Genomic DNA, 17,115 nt, shown 5'->3' on the forward strand with positions numbered 1-17,115 from the left:
AAAAAACAAACTACTCCTTTGTGAATACTCTTTACCCATATATTCTGCATCCCATCACTCTCGTTTAGATAAGGAAGAAAAATCCCATTAGGCTACACAAAAAATCAGATTTGCAGCATCGATCAAAGAGAACTCTCAAGTTGTATTTTGTGCAAACTAGTAAACCAAGCAAGCTTAAGGTCATATATAACCTTACAAAGTTTGAAATAGGACTCCTATTTCAATTAGAAGCAGGAACAAAGTGTTGCTTGACAAAGTCCTTTGCCACATAAAAGTCCAGAACCAAGTAGATATAAAGCAAACACGGCATTTTATCATGGTAAACAAAGCAAATTCCAAGCTGAAGCTACCAACCTGATAGCTTAATTCAAGCCACGTTTCTAACAACTTCAGACCAAACATTTGTAAAGTTTAGCAACATTTTCAAACTAACGATGTCCACAATATATCTTTGATATTCTACCAAACAGCAACGCAAAATCAAATTTCGATCCTATTGTAATTTTATTGCCTCAAATAGTCACATCACTGGGCCTTCTCTCCGACTGTGAGAACAAAAATTCCAAGTCTATTACTAACACACATGGTGGAGACAATAATAATACAACAACAATTATAATAATACAATTCAAGTTGGACATCCTTTGGATCAAAGCAATGCTTCTCTGGCAATGTGAAGTACTTCGTTTTCCAATTTCCATAGATGCAATACAAGTACATAAATTGTTGTGCATGCCTCATAGTTCATCCTGCAAAATCAAGAAGATTTTAAAATTAAGATGTAGAGTTCTTGTGATATTTTTTCAGACTACACAAGATTTAATTTCTCAGTCTAATGAGATGGCTTATGGTATAAAATAAAATAAATCCTTGATAGTTGCATCTCTTTCTGGATTATAATTTGTATTGCTATGCAGAGACCGCAAGCTTGCATGATATGAGACCCTAGAATATTGCCTTTAGTTAAACAAAGGCAAATAAGTTTCTTTTCAACAGCAGGTTTCTAGGTTCCTCTTCAAATGAAAATCAATTTTATGAGGTCTAGCTGTTAAGCTCCAATACCATCTCATGTAAACCATCAATGCTTTCAATCAGCAGTTTCCAACATAAAAAGATCATACCAGTAATTACAAAATAGTGCTAATAGGGGTGAGTTATCACTCTTTGGGGGATCTATGACAATGAAGAATATAAGAGAGAGAGAGAGAGAGAGAGAGAGAGAGAGTCAACAGATTCATTCTTACATGGTAATCATCCAAGTAATCATGTGGATCGTGCTGCAAACATAAAAATAAATAAATAAATAAATAAAAAGGGATTTATTGATTGTATAAGGTTACAATAAAATTTAAAAATAAAAATAAAAATATAACAGATAATATAGATTTGATGTGTGCTCATGCATATGTTCTCTCTCCATGTCACACTATAAACTAATTACTTTATTGCTCCAGAGTCCAACTCAGTACTACCTTCAGTGGTGAGTGAGGAGATTTATTACCATTTTTTTTTTCTCTTCAAGTTCATTTACTGTTTTATCTTCCAATAAAAATCTATAACTATTGGACTTCTAGGCCACAGCTATGAAAGTCATGAAGAAATAACAACAGCTCCCAATCAGTTAATTTTGAAATGTCTAAAAGAAAGAACCAGGCTTCATATATAAAGGAACAAATAATAATTGTAACTCAGCTCCTAAAAATAGATCTACACCTCCATTGTAAGTAAGGCAAATAGCAACTAGTAATATATGCAAAAACATATTTCACAGATAAGGTAGATGAGACATAATCATAAAAAAAAGATTACCCGTCTGCGCCTTCTATCTCCGTACCGACGATCCCTCTCCCTCTTTCTCCGTTCACCATCCTCTCTTGCTCTATTAGCTTCCTATATAATCATCCAATTACATGGTCAATAACTGAACATTCAAAAGAACGCTGCTCAGTGAAACTACAATGAGACACAAGCATCTAAGCATCGCATTTAATCACCTCTTCTTCCCTAGCCCTTCTCTCTTTCTCTGCTTCCTCCAAGGCTTCTTTTTCAATCTGAAATTTCATGCATAATAAACATAGAAGTTGAGCATTTTTTCTTTGAGTTAAGAGATGATAAAACTCTAAAGCAATTGCTCACCTCCCTATGTGCAAATATCTCTTCTACTACTTGTTTTGCATACTCTGGGTCATCACAAATCAAAATGTTGTCATAAACTGAACCAGCCTTTACCTGCAATGAAATTGATCAGGCTCCACCAATCAACAAAATTAAGATATTCATTAAATGCTGTTCAAATTAGATATAAGAGATTAAAATGGCCTAGTCTTGGACATAGGATAGAGCCATAATAAATTCTGAACTCTAAGATAGGTATAAACAAATGTAGTACAGCAACAAGTACCAAGATCCTAAACAAGGGATAAAGAGCTTAACCCATAATTATCACTTAAGCTTATCAACTTTGCCATTCATCTTAACAAAACCTACAGTTCTCTTTGTCAACATGGGATAGAAAACAGCAATGTTGTTCACCTAGCTGATTATGAAGGATCTGATAGATTGTTCTTTCCTAATAAATTATATGCAGTTTGTTGAAGTCCAGAAGAACAAGAAGTCTTGGCACTTACCTGCCATACTTCAATTCCTACATATTTTATTGGCTTTAGCACATAAAGGTCAGGATCATCCTCAAATTCTGCAGGAATTTAAAAAATTAAATTAGTACTAATACACCTCTAAATATTTATAAGATCTACATTAAAATCCTAAGAAAATAAAAGTTTGGCCTCTCAACTTGTACAGATTGTATAATAAAGCCAGAACAAAGATGTACCATTTCAAGCACCTTCCCCCCCACCCCCACCCCCCCCCCCCCCAAAAAAAAGGGAAAAGAAAATTATAGATTTGCGCGTGTGCACATGTACATCTATGTAGGGTTACTTGGTTAAAAATCCATGATATCTACCATAAGTCTGCAACTTAGAAACCTTTTAATAAACAATATTTACAATGATTACTAGCAAGCAAATAATTCAAGACTGGTTGATTGTATCAACAGGTTGACCAGATGCTACAATCTTGTCCTGGTCCAATAGAACTATCCACTGGCCTTAAAAATAAATGCTACTATTTCTTATACTTTTCTATGATCAGACCATTAGAAATTGGGTCTATTTGGACATGAAAGATGGGTGGTGACATGGGCCCCGAAGAGAAATAGTTACTGAAGAATAAATTTTGATGGTTACTCAGCTCTCTTTGATAAAAATAACTTAAAATGTTATAAATTAACAGTTTATAGAGAAATAGTACATCATCTCTCCTTCAAAATTGCATTCAATTTTGATCCAACAAAGCACGTGAAGGAAAAGCATAAGTATATAAACCAATACCTTATTTTTTTTTTTTGGGGGGGGGGGGGGGGGGGGGAGAGAGAGAGAGAGAGAGGAAGGAAAAAATCTATAGGAAAGAATGACAAGGCTAACTAAAGATGGTCTTTCAAGCTCACTCACAGGTTCAATTATTCACCATGTTAACCTTGCCTTACTGGGAAGATTACTTAAAAACCGTTTATATGATGTTAGAGTCGAGGAATCCAACATACCCTCGGCATCTAGATTCTAAGATTATGATGCTTGAGAATGTAAATGTTTGGAAATATAATAATAAACATGTTTGGCTTGATAAAGAATTAGATAAAATTCTCATAAAAATGACATTATCATGTTTAGCTTATTGCCTTGTTCTCAAGAATCTTGGGAGGAATTATTTTTTTCCTCAAAACACACTTCCACAAGAAAATTTTAAAATCAGTTTCTTGAAAATACCAATAATATTGTCTCAGCAACTCAGATGAAAAGGGAGCAAAGAATTTAGGGTAGGCACCGTTTTTCAACATGGGATATCTTAAATCACAGAATGCCCTCTGTTCCAAGTAGGCTTTGATAATTTGAAAAACAGGCCCACTTGCAAAGAGTGCTAACATTTGAATAAGGACGCCAATATGGAAACACTATATAAAAGCTTTTTACTAACTAATATATTTTAAATAAGATTGATGTTTGATAAAAGAGAGAATATTGTAAGAAATGAATTCAAAATTCAGTGCACTACTAATTTTTATACTGACCATGAAATTAGTGGTGGTGGTAGCAATCATGATGGAAGAATTGATGCTAACAATAGTATAGTTGAACAAAAACTAAGGTGAGATTATTTTTGTTGAGATAAATTAGGATGATACTATGAGCATGTCTATTAATGTGCAATCATTTATGTGATGATAGAGCTAATAATAAATGTTTATTGTGCTCAAACTATATGTAGAGAATTCCAACTAGTTTAGTCTCAAATGCATGATACTATCTAGCCATCAAGAACTGCAGAAGAACAGAGAAATGTACCTGGGTTATCAATCCATGGAGTCTTCCACTTCCCCTTATAGTTGGGGTTCTTGATTCTCTGTAACATAGCAAAAATTCCTATAATTAAAAAAACGTAACAAAAAAATTGAATTCCAACTTTCTATGTGTGGCTTAAAGCACCTTGCGCTTCCATGGTCCTTTGTATGCTGGATTTGGAATCTTAGGTGGCTTCCATACTCCATCTTCTTCATCATCCCAGTCATCAGGCTATCATCAAGAAAAAAGAGAAAGAGATGTAAGAAAATCATTACCCTCATTTACAGCTATATATCAACAAATTACCATCCTTCTAGACATTATGTTCTGTGCAAATCCCCACTTCATGAGACAGCAAACATACAGTTCATATCTTGTCATATATGAGCAATCAACATACCTCTTTGGCCTTTCGATCAGGAATTTCAGCAGGAATTGAATCGTATCCCTACAACATCAAGATAGATCATGGGTGCGTGACTTATGTAGTTAAAAATTAAACATCAATGTTTCAATATTGGGTTAAAAACAGTGTACGATACCTCTGGTTTGACATCATTAGGGTCGTCAATGTATTCTCTATCATCCCAGTCTGTGGGCTGTGTGAGGGGAAGGCACATCAATAAATTAAAAAAAATTTAAAAGAAAAAAAATTAAAAATTTTTTTTTTGTCACATAACTAGATATCTAAAGAATGCCATAAGATCTTATAATTCCATCACTGATTAGATATATGATTTTTCAGAATAAAACATTTCTTTAATTGAAATATGTAATTCATTATTGGCAGATAACACCATCTTCATCCTGAAACAATTAATAATCCAAAATCAAAAAATAGTGCCATCAAGGCCATACCCTTTTTGCTTTGACATCCTTAATTTTCCTTGGAGGAAGGATATCCCAATCTGTATACATGCTTCCAGAATCCCATTCTCGATTGTCAACAAGGACACTATAACTTGCATCAGGCCTCAGAATAAACGTGTAGAAATGGGTTAACTTGTCTGTTTCACATTGTAGATCCTTTTTTAAAGGATAATTTTGCCCCTGGTAAGAAAGTATAACATGGAGTTTTTTGGTCTGTGTGCCACATATATCTGGTCCAAACATGAAACTGCACAATAAAATGTGAACAGTCAGTATCTCTCTATATATTCCAAAATAGTAATAAGTTATAGAATGACATTAGACATCCCAAAGCTGAGAAGATTGAAAAACCTGATTAAGATAATAGAATTAATAAAAAGAAGAAAAAAAAAGAGAGTAAACAGCATGAAATCCTGACACACAAAAAATTATTCTAATGTCAACAGAATCAACAACACTGAGATTGTAGTAAGTCAAATGATTTGCAAAGAAAGAATCGAATCATTGGATGATAGAAGATATAAAAAACCGACAAACCTGTATGGAGTATCACCACCAAATTTCTTCTGATTGACATAGCCGGAGAGAAGCTTGATGTAACCACCACCACATTCAATGTCCTGTTCAAATTTAATAGAATACTGGACCACTAGAGTTCTATTTTGGTTGCTGAACTCTGGCATCTTTGCAGATATTGCATAATGCTTGGCATCATTATATGTCTGGATACCTGCAATTATATGTCAGGCATCATTAGCATCTGCTGTAATTCCAAAATCCTAGTTCACACCAGCACAAAGACTGCAGTGAAATAAAAGGCTACATTAATTTAACCTTCTGAGTGACTTAGAATTGAAAACAACCACAAAGCAGTAAGAGGTAAAAATATGCAAATATGTGCATTTACATTACCAGCTATGTCAACAACACATTGCTCTCAAGTTTCTATAATTCACTTTCAGCACACCTTTGAATGTTGATTTTCTTTATCAAACCAATGCAATTTATGTAATCACCCACATTGACATAGGCTAAAATTTACTAATTCTTTAGCTTCTATATGTGAAGTACTATTAAGTAACTGATACTTAAAAAGTTAAACATACACCAAGTCACACACATCTTGCATTATAACATCTATAAATCCATAAAATACCTTAAAATGAAAACAAATAATCTCACTTACTAACTTTTATATCAATATTAATAGTCTAATAGTGGTATTAGCAAACTTCATAGCCTTACTATGATTACTCCCACTACTATTGGTATCATCACTATTATTGATGTTAGCCAAGTTGAAGTGAACAAGTTAATTCTACAAATATTATATAACTTTCCATTCCTAAAAAGATAGGCTTAGGCACATAGCATAATAACGGTCACTTTTTTCTTTTGATAAGTATAATAAAAGTTACTTGAGTACCTTTATCATCAGGATCCGCAGACCATTTTCCTGCAGTGTACTTAAACGTGCCCGCTTTACCTTCAGCCCTTTTCCAATCAGATAACACCCACCGGCTCTTCCACCCATCTTTCGTCACCACAATAATCACATAAAATCATCAGAGAAAAAAAACCCTTTTTTCCCAAATCAATTTATTTGAATACAACACAAAGTCCACACTTTTTCTTTAAGGTCCCTTAGGTTCTATACACAAAGTTGTATTGACTAATGAACCACATGGTTGAAATCAACTGTCCTCAGTAGAAGATAACACTATATGTCTTGTATTAATGAATATACCATTAGTTGAATTTAATTGGGAAAACTAAGGAACTGTAACTAAGTTTTTTTTTTTTTTTTGGAAAGCGCTTCTATTGTCTTATCAATTCAATTAATCAGAATCATCAGATCAAGTTACAATTTTTTTTTTTAGATGCCAACATAAGGATAAGGAACAATAAAAAAAAAAAAAAAATCTAGAGTTGACCCAGAGTTGACCATTAAATCACTCATTTTTAAAGCAATCTTCAATAAATCTCAGTGCCAAAGAGAAACTAAATAAAAACTTACAGGAAATGATTAAATTCATTATTTCCTAACGGTTTAAGTTGTTACAACCTCCATATAAATATATAAATAAACCTTATTTTTTTCGAAGAAGTAAAACTCAAAAAAAAAAAACAGAGTGACCCACCAAAACTCACACAGACTGATCCAAAAACAAACAATCTTTATGAACCAAACAGGAAAAGAAAATGGGTACCTTGGAAACGCTCCTCAAAGAAGATTTCAGAGGAAGCAGAGTGGAAGAGGAAGAGAGAACTGAGGAAAAACAGTAGTAGCAGACGAAAAGGAAAAGGAAGAAGAGGGTCTTCCATTTTCTATGATAGTAGTGGCTGTATCTTGATTTTGCTACTAAAAGCAAGAGCTATGCATATTGTTTCCACTACACCAGGAAAGTGAGCAATGAGTAATGAGTAAAGACCACTGCCAAAGTTGTCTTTTTAACTTGGTATTTTTGGAGTAAACTATTTTAAAGGTTGAAGTGGGAGTGGGGTTGAGAATTGAATACTAGTGAGTGAAGATGTTTCTAGAACTGGTTTATTTTCCTTGGTATCACTTGGGTATGGTTTTTTTTTCTTTTTCTTTTTTCTTTTTTTTTCTTTTTAAGGTTCAAAATCCTGACTTGAATTTCTCTCCAAAAAAAAAAAAAAAAAACTGACTTGTATAATATAATATGTTATGCTCCACTCATTCAAAAAAAATATATATTTTGTATCAAATGATATTACGTCATCTATAAACGTTTTGCAAAATTATCCTTACTTTTTTAAGATTAGTATTTTTAAAGGTTGGCTAGGAATATTTGCTTAATTAAATAAGCCTATTTAATTCCAACAACCTGCGTCCTCAGACCTCCCTCCAATGGGCAGTGGTAAGTATCAACTTGCCCAATTGGGGAGTACTAGGTATGCCTTTTTACTTCTTAGTTCGTTGGGTATAAAATAACTTTTTTAATACTTTTTCTTTATTTTAAGTGTTTTAGGGTTGAAATTTTTTTACTATTTTATTTTTGTTAACCAGGAAAATCATATCCCTCTGGCTGAAATTATTGAAATATCCAAACCTCCTGAAAATGACCACAAGAAAAAACTCTCAAAAGCTGCTAAGTTATCAAAATTGTCCAAAAATAAAAAAACAATGGGGATTATTAGATATAATGAATTATTCTAGTTATGTACAATTTTTTACTGCATTCTTAATAAATTACTCTTTGTTTTTTTACATAGATGCAGTTATATTTTATAACTTATGTTTTCAGCAAAATCAAACAATGAAAATTAAGCCATACCAAACCAATCCTTACAGTATTATGCAATTTTACAAAAATAAAAGACAGCTCACTAGAAAGAATATGTTCTTCGTTCAGAAATTTAACCATTTTTTTGTGCTTTGTAATTAGTTTTTTTTTTTTTTAATTGGAGTAAAGCCTATATTCAGTTCACATATTATATTGTTTTTATCACATGTTTTGTGGGTGTTACATTACATCCCTAATTAAACCAAACATTTATTATTTATTTACGATGGTAAAATGCATTTATGCTTTCGAGTTTTAAGCACAGTGCATTTTCCAGCCCACATCCTCCACAGGATCTTAGGAAAAAATATGATATTGAACCAAAGGCTAGTCCTGGTTTGGTAACTTGTAGATTACTCCCAAGGGTCAACTTTCTTTTTCTTTTTCCAAGTCAATATGAATATGATGGAAATATAGTAGTTTCGAAGAAATTGGTTTTGGCCAATTCTCCCTCTAGACTTTGACTTGAAAGTCGTTTTCTTTGAGCTTTCAGCAGCGCCTCTTAGTTCTTTCCCGTGGAGGAAACGGCACGAAAGATTTTTTTTTTTTCTTTTTAATACTTATTTAATAAAAGCGTATCCCGCCGAGAATAATTTCTACCCAATTCATAACTTTTATTTGGTTGGTTTGTTGATTGGGTAAGAGAATTGAGGAAATAAAAATTAGAAGGTGATAGAAAAGTGAGGGATAAAAGAGATTTGAAGCATGTTTGGTAAGACTCTTTCAATATCATTTTGTGTAATTCAAATATTAAGAAATGTCGGTTTAATTTTTAAATTTTCTCGTATATGTGTTTGGTTGGAAGTTGAAAAAGTGAAAAAATAGAATTTTTTTTTGTTTGGTCAAGAAGAAAAGAAAATGATAGAATAAAAAATGTAAAGTTATATAAATTTACTCTTATACTCTTAGTACATTAAAAAAAATGTTTATAAGGGAAAAAATAAACAACAACAACAACAACAACAGAAAGGAGGAAGGAGAGTGCAAATGGGTAAATTCACATCAAGCCCGTCTCCCTCCTCCCATTTTCTCCTTATTTCAAGGAAACAACATTCTCACCCAAAAGGTGGGTTTGGGGAGAAATTATCTGAATCCCACCAAAATATTCCTCTCGCCCCTCCCTAATCAAACACACAAATCCTAGTTATTTTCTATTCATCCCATAATTTAACCCAACTAATCATTACCTCTTTTTCTTTCTTTTTTTTCTTTTGATAAGGACTAATCACTACCTCAATGATTCTAACAAAGACATCAAATATTCAAATTTTATTTTTCCTATTGTAACTATCAAAACAAAAAATAATTAAGTGTGAGTTTGGATAGCACTGAATGCGCGTTTCAGTGTGTTTGACGTTTTTTATTGGTGGTCCCACGACACTGTTCATGGGCCAGCTCAATGTATAAGGCAAGTCAGGCGACTGCCTAAAGCCTTTAGATAAAAAAGGATCCCCAAAATTCTAACTAGCCGGATGACAAAATTCTTATATTATCCCATCAAATTGTGTGATTAGAACATTTTTCACTAAATTCTTTTATATATATATGATGATGCCAAAAATCGTCAGTGAGCTACACGGTTTTTACGTGCTCCAAGCTAGACCTGCATAACACAAAGGGAAGAAGAGAAACCTACGAAGGGTACCAATGTGGTACCGGCCAATACCTTGATTTGTGAGGGTTTTGGGGTTTTTATAGTAGCGTAGAGTTGACATCCGTTTCTTAGTGGAGAAGGTCTTTCCTTGTAGAGAATATCTTTATTAGTACGTGTATGTCGCGGGGATACTTTCCTTGTAGGAACCCCCTTTATTAGGGTTAATCGTGGGGTACAAGGTGTTTCCTTATATACATATTATTGGAGGCCAAGTATAGCCATGCTAGACTCGTTACTATTTCCTTTCTTGCCTTCAACTTTCTCCTCATCAGCTTCTCATCCCATCTAGGCATAGATGTCATTAGGTAGTGGGATGAAGTCGTTGGCTTTAAGATTGACGGCTTCACCTTGCGTGAAGTCATCAGCATTGAGACTGACAGCTTCATCTTGCGTGAAGTCGTCAGCATGCATAATAGAGCTAACGGGTTCTTGGAGACCAACAGTTTCTTTTATTTTACTAATTAAAAATTACCCCTATTAGCTGCCCTTACTCCATGGCTCCGTCGACTTTAGCCAACGGGCTATGGAGTCTGATTTGCAACTCTTATTTTCATTTGCTCATAAAAAGGCGTGTTCATTAATGGTCCTTTGAACCTTCATTATTAAATGCTAGGACACGTGGCACAAGCTAATTGGCCTCGTTTCTGAATAAAGGTGTCGCTTCGTATCCCGTGTATTTTCATCCTATAAATAGCTCACCTCTTCCTCATATTTCCTCTTATTTCATCCTTGCAAACTTTTAGTGAGGGATAGAGCAGTTATACCGTCGCTTATATTGCCGTCAGCTTGTGGACCACATCAGCCTTGTTATATTTCATCAGCTTTAGAGTCGTCATTTTACCCTGTAAGTACCCTTTCTCTATTTTCCTTTCCTCTTTCTTTGGCCTTTCATAGTTTTAGTTGTTACTTCTATTTGAGACCCGTCAAAGTAGGCTCTTAGATTATTCTGTCGCTTGTAGGTGAATAGATGTCAGGTGATAGGAAAGCAACAAGTGAACAATCGTTAGTCCGTGAGGGAGTGGGCTACGACGAAGTTTTCCAGTTAGGTCATAAGCCTGAGAAGGGCTTTTCCTAGTCATCAGAGAGGGAATCGTTAGCCCATTCTCCGGAAGAAAAGGAGAGCTATGATGGAGAGGTAGGTGAGGGAGAAGAGGCAAAAGAAGGTGACGAGGACGAGGTTGAGGGTGACGAGAGGGCTATTGAGGGAAATAGCTCAAGAAGCCCAAGGGATGGCCATACCCGTCCATTTATCCTACCCAAGATATGGACCATCAGCGATTTCAGGTCGACGATGACGCTTAATATCTTTAAGGACCTAAGGGATCATTACCAAATCCTTGAAAATATCCCAATCCATCTCCCCGAGAAGTTTGAGAAGTGTTACTCGAGGAGAACTACAGACGTCGGCATATATGGTGCCGTGTTTGTCGCCGAGTTGAGGCTGCCGTTGACAGTGTTACACCGTCAGTTAGCCAACTTTTTGGGAATACCCATCAGCCAGATTTCTCCCAACGCTTGGAGGATATTTATCGGGGCTAAAATCCTCTAGAGTCATCTTAGCGACGGAAACCATCAGCTTACGACCTCAGCACATCGCCTCGTCAAAAGAAATATTCCATTTTGTAGCAAGGAAGAAAACACTTAGGCTAGTGTAAGATATGCCTAACTCCAATAGGAAGTGGAAGAGTAATATATTTTCGTACAATGGACGAATTGGGTATGTCATCTAGAAGAGTGGGTTACTACGCCTCATGGTTTTGACAACACTTGGGGCAATGTTAAGGAATCAGGTTTAGCATCATTTGCTTTCACTTTTTTCTATATCTGTTAGCTTTAACGTCGTCTACTCTTTTAATCTGATGATGTCGTTTGCTTCTTTTTTCAAGGAGTGTTCGTCCACGTATAACTCAAAAGCAAGAGGAATTCATCCGTCAGGTCCTTGAAATTCCATTTGAAAAACGAAAGTGCAAGGACTTGATTACTTTTGATACTCTACACACCTATTGTGGTGGTCCGGAGCCAACACCAACAACTCGTAGACTAAACAATTATTCTCGTCGACGTAAGTATTTCATCCATTTCCTTTCCCCATCGTCATTTGCATGTCGTCTATGCATCTAACTTCGTCAATCATCCTTTGCAAAAATGGAGGTGGCTAGACTAGGAGCCTTAGTAAGGGCATCGACTGCTACCCGCAAGAGAGAAGAGAAGGAAAAGGAGAAAGGTAAGGAGGTGGCGTCCTCATCAGCTCCCAAGGTCGTTGGAAATGGGGTGTCTAAACGCAAGGCTGAAGGGAAGGAGGACCAGCCTCCTAAGAAGGGCAAGGTTACCCCCATAGCTGACAAACAGTTGAAGAAGTCGTCACCTCCCAAACAAGGTCATGGGGCTGGTAAAGGCCTAATGACGGTGACAAGCCCCGTCAACCAAGAAACCTGTCATCTCCTTACTCATAAGGGGTATGCCATCGAGATGGTTGAGTCAATCATCAAGGAGACGGACTTAAATCCTTGCGGTAATCAAGAGACAGAGGACTTGGGGTCATCAGGTCTTTTTGACCTTTCAAGAGTATGTCTCCTCCCTTTGATACATACACCTTATGATTCTCCATCTTTAGCTAACAGTTGTCTCGCTTTGCAAGCGATGGTGCGTATAAAGGCACTCTAAGACAGGTGCGTTGCCAAGGAAGGGGTGATCCATCACTTTAGAAAATGTAATGAGACCCTAACCGACGAGCAAGCACAGTACATGGAGGTCGTTTGTATTCTGAACAAAGAGGTGGAGGATTTGAAGAAAAAGCTGAAGAAGGAGGCCAATCTTAGAGAAAAGGCTGAGGAGGCAAAGGGAAAATTTAGAGAAGGAGCTAACAGCTCTCTACGAGTAGGTAGAGACAACTAGAGCTGATGTCGTGACGGAGTTTAAGGCTTCGCAGGATTTTATTGACACTAGCAACGTCTACTATGGTGACGGGTTTAAGGACTGCCTGAAGTAAATCATGTTCGTCTTCCTACACTTGGATTTATCTAAGGTCACCATGGACTACCCTAAGCCAACGACCCCTGCTGCTGACGACACCACTGATGATGTGACCGACAAGTCTACTCACGCAGAGCAAGGTGTGCAGGATGACGTCGTGGTGCCCACTCAGCCTGCCCAGGAAAGACCCAACACTCCTACAATCCCGTCATCTGAAGATCCTCCTCTTGACGTTGAGAACCCTCAGCTCCAAGTGCCTAAGACCCCCTCCTAAAGATGACGAGAATGTTCCCGTGCAGGACGTCCAGGACCCCGTATTTTGTCTTATTTTCAGGCAAATTTAAGTGCCCTTGTATTTTGGGCTTTTGTTGAAAACATGCTCTAAGATGTCTCGTTTTACATTCGTCACTTTATGTTCGTATCTCATTGTGATGTGTATGCTTATTAATCTTTGGACGAGTACGCTTGAACCACCTGCTCTATTTCATCCTTTTGCAGACTGTAGTAGACTTGTCCATTGGTGGACGTGTTCTTAAAGTCGTCTGATTATGGCTCTGTTTATATTTGCATGCATCCCTTGGGAGGATTCGCATATTTTTGGGCTTGGTTTTACAGTCGTGGACTTAGCGTGCTTGTTTATTTAGGGATATTGTAATAAGCTTGTCCACTTGTTCACTATTGAATAAACTCGTCCATTTTGTGGATTTATTAACTAACTATCCACTTGCAGACTTGAACAACTTTTAAGGTATCCTCATGGGATTTTAATAATTTTCAAGGCGTCCTCATGGACTTGATAATAGTAAGGAACCCTTTGGAATTTTCTCATCCTTACTGTGGACTGCATAACAAACTCGTCCTCTTATGAACTTAATAGTGATAAGTTCATCCACTTTGTGGATTGTAATAAACTTGTCCACTTGTGGACTTGGTAGTGATAAATTCATCCACTTTGTGAACTTAGTAATAAACCCGTCCACTTGTGGACTTGGTAGTGATAAATTCGTCCACTTTGTGGATTTAGTAATAAACCCATCCACTTGTGGACTTGGTAGTGATAAATTCATCCACTTTGTGGATTTAGTAATAAACCCATCCACTTGTGGACTTGGTAGTGATAAATTCATCCACTTTGTGGACTTAGTAATAAACTTGTCCACTTGTGGACTTAGTAATGATAAATTCGTCCATTTTGTGGACTTAGTAATAAACTTGTCCATTTGTGGACTTAGTAATAAACTTGCCCACTTGTGAACTTAGTAATGATAAATTCGTCCATTTTGTGGACTTAGTAATAAACTTGTCCACTCGTGGACTTTGTAGTTTCGAGGCATCCTCATGGGACGACACTTTGTGGACTTAGTAATAAACTTGTCCACTTATGGACTCTGGAGTTTCGAGGCATCCTTATGGGATGAACCCGTCCACTTTGTTGACTTAATAATAAACTCATTCACTTATGGACTTAATCACACATAGAGACAAACATTCACACAGGTCATATCAAAATAACTCCTCTTATTGTGATAAATATGTGCATAAGTAGAAAAATGTTCTTAAAAAAAAGAATAAAAACCTGCCCTTTGGGCTTAAAAACTACTATAGGAAAAAGTTAACTAAAAGAAATAAAATGGAAACGAGGAGTAGCGCCCTTCATGTTGTCTTCTATTGGTAGTATCTCCTAAGGTGCTCAGCGTTCCATGGATAGGGTAACTTCTGCCCGTCTAATGTCTCCAGGTGATACGTACCTTTCCTTTGCCACAATGTGATTCTGTAGGGCCATTCCCAATTAGGTCCGAGCTTTCCCTAGGAAGGGTCTCTCGTGGCCCCCATCACCTTCCTCAAGACAAGATCTCCAACTTGGAAGTCTTTGTGCCTAACCCTGGAGTTGTAGTGCTTGGCCATGAGGTCCTGGTGCCATACTAGCCTTTGTTCAGCTGTCACCCTGACTTTGTCCACTAGGTCAAGCTGTAGACGTATGGCTTCATCATTTTTTCATTCATCGTAACTGTCCACCCTGTAGCTTGTGAGTCCTACCACAGCTAGGATAACTGCCTCGCTTTCGTATGCTAGTCGAAACAGCGTCTCTCCTGTATTTGTTCTAATAGTTGTCCTGTACGCCCATAGCACGCTTGGCAACTCTTCTGGCCATACACCCTTTGCCCCCTCGAGTCGAGTCTTGATGATTTTTAGCATGGATCGGTTCATGACTTCAACCTGTCTGTTGACTTGAGGGTGGGCAGGAGAAGAGTAATGGTTTTTAATTCCTAACTGCGAGCAAAAGTCCCTGAAAGAATCGTTGTCAAACTGCTTCCTATTATCTGAGACCAAGACTCTTGGGATCCCGTATCTGCAGATGATGTTCCTCCAAACAAAACTTCGCACATTCCTTATTGTGATGGTAGCTAGGGCTTCAGCTTCTACCCATTTGGTGAAGTAGTCAATGCCAACGATTAGAAACTTTAGCTGCCTCATTGCTATCAGGAATGGGCCTATGATGTCCAATCCCCATTGAACAAAAGGCCATGGGGCCGTTATTAGGGTGAGTTCTTTTGTTAGCTGTTTAATGATATTACTAAACCTCTAGCACTTGTTGCAGGCTTTGTCATACACCTGAGCATCCTTCTGCATAGTAAGCCAATAGTATCCCACCCGAATTAGCTTGTGTACTAACGACTGTGACCCTGAGTGGTTCCCACAAATCCCTTCATGGACTTCTCTCATGACATAGTTCACTTCTGCGAGGCTCAAGCATCTTAGGAAAGGTCAGGAAAAGCTTCTTTCGTACAAGATGTCCTTCATCAATCGCGCTGCTCGGACCTTCAGCTTTCTTGCTACCCCCTTATTGTCGGGTAGTGTACCGTTTCTCAAATAAAAGACAAAGGGCGCGGTCCATTCACTTTCGAAACCTATCTCCTATACATTGACGGAATCTATTAATGGTGAAAATTTGACAAAGGAAAGTACCTCACTAGGAAAGATCACGTGTTCTGTTGATGTAGCCTTGGCAAGACGGTCAGCTTACTCGTTTTCTCCCCTTGGGACTTGAATGATTTTGGCCTGTAGGTCGTCCACCCTTCTTTTTATCTGTTCCAAGTATCATTTCATCCTCTCACCCTTACATTCATAATCACCGTTTACTTGGTTTGCGACGACCTGGGAGTCACAATGAATAACCACACTCGTGGATCCTACCACTTTAGAAAGATCTAGTCCTACTATCAGAGCTTCGTTTTCAGCTTCATTGTTAGTCGTTGGGAAGTCTAGACGAATCATGCACTTGATCTCGTCACCTTCTAGAGAACGAAGTACGATGCTAGCTCTTCCAGCTTGTTTGTTGGACGACCCGTCCATGTGTATACTCCATTGAAGATGCTCTTCTGCCCCCTGGCCTTCCACATTGGTGAACTCCGCAATGATGTCAGTGACTACCTGCCCCTTAATGGCCGCACGCAGCTTGTACTGTATGTCAAATTCGCTCAACTCTATTTCCCATAACACTATCTGCCCGACGGCTTCGAGACTGCTCATTGCTTTCCTTAGAGGCTTATCGATCAGGACGATTATCGTATGGGCCTAAAAGTAAGGTTTGAGCTTGCGGACTGCTATGACCAAAGCGAAGGCGAGCTTTTCCATTGGTGGATACCTTTCCCTCGCTCCATGGAGTACTCGGCTAGCGTAGTACATGGGCTTTTGCACCTTGTCCTTCTTTCTGACCAAGGCCGCACTAACAGCAGCTGGAGATACTGCCAGGTAAAGGAATAACTCTTCTCCTAGCTTGGAGAGGCTTAGCAACAGTGGAAAAGAAAGGTAGGCCTTTAGATCCTCGAATGCCTGCTGACACTCGGCCATCCATTCAAACGATTTTTTCAGCGTGCGAAAGAAAGGTAGGCACTTATCCGTCGCCTTT

General features: G+C 37.4%; 1 protein-coding gene across 2 annotated transcripts; it reads right to left on the reverse strand.

Moving 5' to 3' along the window:
* Window positions 1-293: 293 nt before the first annotated feature.
* LOC142631108 (calreticulin-3-like) lies at window positions 294-7,793 on the reverse strand. Of its 2 annotated transcripts, XM_075805190.1 has the most exons (14): window positions 7,481-7,793; window positions 6,697-6,804; window positions 5,808-6,000; window positions 5,259-5,517; window positions 4,943-4,999; window positions 4,801-4,848; window positions 4,545-4,631; window positions 4,404-4,461; window positions 2,628-2,695; window positions 2,137-2,229; window positions 1,995-2,051; window positions 1,810-1,890; window positions 1,245-1,277; window positions 294-749 (listed from the first exon to the last, which is right to left on the reverse strand). In XM_075805190.1, the coding sequence occupies exons 1-14, from the start codon at window positions 7,593-7,595 to the stop codon at window positions 738-740; spliced, it is 1,269 nt and encodes a 422-aa protein (XP_075661305.1). In that variant the 5' UTR covers window positions 7,596-7,793; the 3' UTR covers window positions 294-737. The 2 variants fall into 2 exon arrangements, with proteins under 2 accessions (XP_075661305.1, XP_075661306.1); XM_075805191.1 differs by lacking the exon at window positions 1,245-1,277.
* Between the last annotated feature and the right edge of the window lie 9,322 nt (window positions 7,794-17,115).

Source organism: Castanea sativa, chromosome 4 (assembly GCF_040712315.1).
Source record: "Castanea sativa cultivar Marrone di Chiusa Pesio chromosome 4, ASM4071231v1".
NCBI classification, from domain to species: Eukaryota; Viridiplantae; Streptophyta; class Magnoliopsida; order Fagales; family Fagaceae; genus Castanea; species Castanea sativa.